Below are 6,000 nucleotides of genomic sequence, written 5' to 3'. Positions count from 1 at the left end.
TTTATGACATTTTGAACGACATAATATACTATGAATTTTTTATGCACTTTTGAACGACATACTATACTATGACTTTTTTTTATGACATTTTGGACGACATGCTATACTATGACTTTTTTATGACATATTGAGCGACATAACATACTATGACTTTTTTATGCACTTTTGAACAACATGCTATACTATGACTTTTTTATCACTTTTGAACAACATGCTATACTATGACTTTTTTATGATACTTTGGACGTCATGCTATACTATGACTTTTTTATGAACTTTTGAACAACATGCTATACTATGACTTTTTTATGCAATTTTGATTTGAACAACATGCTATACTATGACTTTTTTATGCAATTTTGAACGATATACTATACTATGACTTTTTTATGACATTTTGAACGACATGCTATGCTATGACTTTTTTATGAAATTTTGAACGACATACTATGAGTTTTTTATGAAATTTTGAACGACATGCTATACTATGACTTTTTTATGCAATTTTGATTGACATACTATATGACTTTTTTATGACATTTTGAACGACATACTATACTATGACTTTTTTATGATATTTTAGAAGACATACTATACTGTGACTTTTTCTTGCAATTCTGACCAATATACTGTACTATGACATTTTTATGCCATGTGGAACGACATACTATACTATGACTTTTTCAAGCAATTTTGGACGACATACTATCTAAGACTTTTTTTTTATGATATTTTGAATGACATACTATACTCTGACTTTTTTATGATATTTTGAATGACATACTATACTCTGACTTTTTCAAGAAATTTTGGACGACATACTATACTATGACTTTTTTATGCAATTTTGAACGACATGTTATACTATGACTTTTTTTTATGCAATTCTGAATGACATGCTATACTATGACAGTTTAATGCAATTTTGAGCAACATACTGTACTATGACTTTTTCATGAAATTTTGGACGTCATGCTATACTATGACTTTCTTATGCTATTTTGAACAACATGTTATACTATGACTTTTTTTATACCATACTATGACTCTTCATCTGGCATATTTATGGTATACAATGCTGTGAGGTTTTTTGGGGGGGATTTTTTCATGACATGCTGCAACTTTTATGGCAATTATCATGACCTGACTTGTAGAATTCCAAAATCGAGTCCTAAAAATGGTAGTCCACAAACTAGTAGGTTATGACATGGTGAACATACTATCAATGGTTGTTCCTGAAGTTTCAAAAGTTTGCACCTTTCTAGTGTGTAAATGTATCTGTGTGATGACTTTTACGGAACGTAATCCACAAATTCACATTACAAATTTTGTATGTGTATGTGTGCTTTTTATCACATTTCCCACAGCAGCACAGGCTCTACGCTGATCCACATTGTGGCTATTATTGTAGCAACGGTAATGGCGATAAACATCTGTATCATCAAGACATGGCTTTATTTATTTGTGATGAGGACGTGTGTTTGTGTGTGTGTGTTTAGCCATGTCAATCCCTTAAGTAACATTAATCACACTGAAAGATTATTTCTCTTTCTTGTCTGTACACACTTTAGTGGTCTGTATACATGCCAGAATTCAACATTACACACGCAAACACACCACAGAAAATACTCACGGCCTAGATAACCTGTCAAAACATGACGGAGAGGACAGACAGGAGACAGAAAGAGCAGTTGAGATTGAGATAAGGATGGATGGCGCTCTCAAAGGTCAACTGGTGCTTTGATCAAAAGCTGTGAATAATGATGAATTTTCCTTCTTTTCCATTAAAGGTATTAGTTTTTTTCCCAAAAAAGAGAATAAAAGTTTGATGATATCAATTTCATGTCTGTGTTAAGTATGAAGCTGGAGTCAGGAGGTTGTTAGCTTAGCATAAAGACTGGAAACAGCTGTCTTTTCAAAGCTCAAAGCTGAGGCTGACTAATGGTATGTTGACTCTTGTTCTGTTTAATTTGTACAAAAAAAGAAATACAAAAATAAGAATTTGTTGCATTTTGAGGACAATTGCTTGAAGAAGAAGAAGACGAAACTGTCCACTAATGCGTTCAGTAATGTTATAACATTACGACAGCATTCAACATTTTGAGTATGATTGTTTTGCTACAACTCATGTAATGCTAATGGTAAGTTAGCAACTTAGCGTGACTGACTAAGCAGCTGTCTCATTAGAACAATTCGACATAACTTAACTACAGGTAATGAGAATAAAATTTGATACATGAACTCGTCCCTAAACATGATCTCTGCCTGAGTCACGTCAGATAGATTTTCATCGGAAATAAACAACCCCACATGGCTTAATGACATCATCAAGGTGTGTCGTTTGTCGTTGTTTTGATTGAGAAACAAATGAAATTACATACTGTGGATGTAACACAGAAAGGTACAAAAAATACTGACCACAGTTGAGATTTGTGTTTTGTCTTTTTACTTTGTTTTACGTTATCGGCTAAATCACTTACAAAATATGTTAATCTGTCTATACAAAGAGTTTGACATGCTGTGAACCACAATTAAGATTTCTTTGTCTGTCTATTGTTTAAGTTATCTAAGGGTGCTTTAACACCTGCCCTGTTTGGTTTGGTTTAATTGAACTCAAGTTCATTTGCCCCCGAGGTGCAGTTCATTTGTGGTGAGAATGTATCCGCTTGTAAATGCTGTTGTGAGTGAGAACATGAACCAACTCTAGGCAATTATACAACTTTGTGACAAAATGAGTCCCTGATTCGGACCAAAGGAGACAACTCTGGGTCTGAAAGCGGCCTAAAACAATAATTAGTCTCACATCACAATATAGATATATCAATATATTGTCCAGCCCTTCCTGTTGTTCCTGTATGCTAAGCTAAGCTAAGCTAACCTCGTCTTGACTCCAGTTCTGTATTTAACACAGAGATGAGAGTGAAAGCAATTTCCTTGTCTTCCTCTTAAAAAGAAGCCAATAAGTACTTTTTATTTAACCAAATGTTACTCTAATCCTGTAAAAATCATCTTTCTGAATTTGGCTGTAAGAAATAAAACTGCCTTGTCTCGAAATGGATCACTCTATGAAATGTCTATCACACTTTACTTTGAAGTTGCTTGTTTTGTGTGACCAGCTGTCCAAAACCTGAAGATGCTCCGTTAACAATGACATGAAACAGTTAAAACCTGAAACCAGACAACGGTTTGCAGTTTTCTTCAATGAAAGAATTAATAATTAATGATCATAAATGCTTAAGATTAATGTTCTGATGGTCACGTAACTGATTAACTGTTTCAGCTCTATTCTAGTGGATTAAAAGAAGGAAAAAGGGAACAGCAGCACAGATAAACTAAAGAGAGGAAAGAGTGGAAAACCATGGGAATGAAGAGCTGCTTACTTCTCCAGCAGAGCCAGTGCAGTGTGTGGATTGACTCTCAGGTATTTGCAGGTGGGTTTGCCGTAGTCAGCCAGGTAGGTGGACCAATCCCACTGGGTGAACAGTTCCAGTAACTAGATAAAGAAGAACAAAGGAAGGGAGATTAATGGAAAGATGTTGACTCACTCCCAAGTTTTGGGAAGATTAAGATGTATGCTATGAAGTGAGAACATCATGGTAGCAGATGGCCCACGCCAACACATGTTGAGTAAGAATGGGTAACCAGTTTAAAAGCAGGAAAATCTGAGCTTATAGCAGCTTCAAAGCCTATGAATATGGTACTGTACAGTATGGTACTGTAAATCCTGTGACAGTGGGGACGGTTAGTGGTCTTCAGATTCCTCTGTTCACTGATTAGCTGCCAAAAATGGTTATGACAGTCAGCTACTGCTTAACACTGAAGCACCAACATGAACGATTTTGGAGTTGGTTGCACCAGCTGGTCATCAAACTGAGTCTAGACATGTTGTAAGTAGAGAATTACTCATCAATACACTGAAACAGGTTGCAGCACATAAAAAAATTCTGTAGAGATTTACATGTGAACTGTCAGGCCAACGTTAGCTTGCCAACATTCGATTTGTTTAGACTGAAGTGTAACAGAGGTAATGGGATATTGTTGACGTGTATGACCTCAATCATAATGTTTGATAAATATGTAAACTTTTTTAGACACTTTAAAGTTGGCATGTTCTCCCTGTGTCAGCGTGGGTTTCTCCAGGTACTCCAGCTTCCTCCCACAGTCCAAAGACATGCAGGTTAAGTGGTGACTCTAAATACAGTCCAAAGACATGCAGGTTAAGTGGTGACTCTAAATTGTCTGTAGGTGTGAATGTGAGTGTGAATGGTTGTCTGTCTCTATAGCCCTTTTTAAACAGGAATTGTGCAAATTTGCAGGAAAGCCCAATCAGTCTTCTTTCAGCATTGGCAGTATAAAAACAAAATCGGGGAGTGCGGCAAAATGCCGCCTACCTACTTTTGTTTATACAGAATGCACCTTTTTCGGGGCAATGGGGGGCGTGAGCAAGTAACAACACGTGTAGCTCAGCGTGTGACGTGAACAGTGACGTGGGAGGGAAGCTGCGGCTGGTCAGTCCTTCGGCGATTCTCTCGTAAGTTGGCCCGTTCTTCACCGTTACCGTCATCTGACGGTAAATGGCCTCTTCGTTTGCGAGGGCAAGGAGGGCGCGCAATTCCTTGTCTCCCCAGTTGCTCATCTTTACAGTGTCTGTCAGGTTTGCGTTTCCCCCTTGCTACTAGCTGCTCGCTAATTCCTGCTATCAGCTGTTTCCTGTTTATCCACCACCAGTGGGTCGCACGTGCGGCGTCATCAACAGCTCCTCCCGTTGCAGAAGGCCGCCTCGGTCTTTTTAAACTAAAAAGGTTCCACCAATATATCTACCCTACGAGGCGCAAAATTGGGCACCTTGGATCAACTCGCCAATCTGCCTCTGTGTGTCTAAACGCTCGCAGCTTGCTGGCAAAACGGCCCAACATTCGCGGAAAATCTGGCAGTGTAAAAGGGGCTTATGTGTCAGCCCTGTGATAGTCTGGTGACCTGTCCAGGGTGTGACCTGCCTCTCATCTAGTGTCAGCTGGGATAGGCTCCAGCCCCCGTACGACCCCTAACAGGATAAGTGGTTACAGAAAATGACCCTGAATTTCTCCATGATTGCACATTAAGCCCAGGTCAGACCAAAGATTTCTAACAAGACGAAACTGTTTCAGAACGTCGCAGAGAAACGTCGCAGCGGTGTGAACTGGCTGGTCTGAGCNAGGCCCCAGCCCCCGTACGACCCCTAACAGGATAAGTGGTTACAGAAAATGACTCTGAATTTCTCCATGTTTGCACATTAAGCCCAGGTCAGACCAAAGATTTCTAACAAGACGAAACTGTTTCAGAACGTCGCAGCAAAGATTTCTAACAAGACGAAACTGTTTCAGAACGTCGCAGAGAAACGTCGCAGTGGTGTGAACTGGCTGGTCTGAGCTCGACTCAAGCCGGCAGGTGGTGTCACCTGCAACTCAGCTGGTCAAATGGCCGGCGGCTGGTTTTAGGACTAAAGCATGTCACCTGTTTCTACAGCCCCCGTTACAGAACGCATTGCGAGTAGTTGCTTGTTTCGACTCGTCTCGTTGTGAGTCATTGGTCTGAATTGGGCTTTAAACTGTTATTCTGGCAGTTGTGCTACCGTTTGAGATGTGACAGTGACTTCCTGTTTGCATGGTTGATTGCTTTTGACTGAACAATGCTACACATTACACATTACTTGAGTAATTTCCAGCGAAGTTATTCCTCAAGTTTTAATAGTGCATCCAAAGTGATCTAATTGCTAGTCTGAGTTACTAAGAACTCTGGAGGGACACACAGGTGGTGCAACACCAGATGGGTATTTGTGTAAACATCATAATAACACTTCACAGATCTCCCAGATATTTTCCCTATTACTCAATTTCTGGGATTTTTTTTTTTTATCTTCAGGTAAATTAACCCAGCAAAATGCAGCAGAGGAAAGAGGGAGACGAGCGGAGGGTTGAAGGAAGGAGGGAGGGAGAAAAAGCGGCTGAGAGGGAAGAAGAT

General features: G+C 39.2%; 1 protein-coding gene across 2 annotated transcripts in view; it reads right to left on the bottom strand.

The window, feature by feature from the left end:
• Positions 1-6,000, bottom strand: part of exoc6b (exocyst complex component 6B) — a 152,906-nt gene that overhangs the window by 4,916 nt on the left and 141,990 nt on the right. For both annotated transcript variants that reach the window (XM_050067922.1, XM_050067923.1), the window contains one exon: positions 3,381-3,493. In XM_050067922.1, the coding sequence (XP_049923879.1) occupies positions 3,381-3,493 (113 nt within the window). The remainder of the gene's footprint in view (positions 1-3,380; positions 3,494-6,000) is intronic.

Source organism: Epinephelus moara, chromosome 17 (assembly GCF_006386435.1).
Source record: "Epinephelus moara isolate mb chromosome 17, YSFRI_EMoa_1.0, whole genome shotgun sequence".
Lineage (NCBI taxonomy): Eukaryota > Metazoa > Chordata > Actinopteri > Perciformes > Serranidae > Epinephelus > Epinephelus moara.
This window is presented reverse-complemented; position numbering and strand designations above follow the sequence as displayed.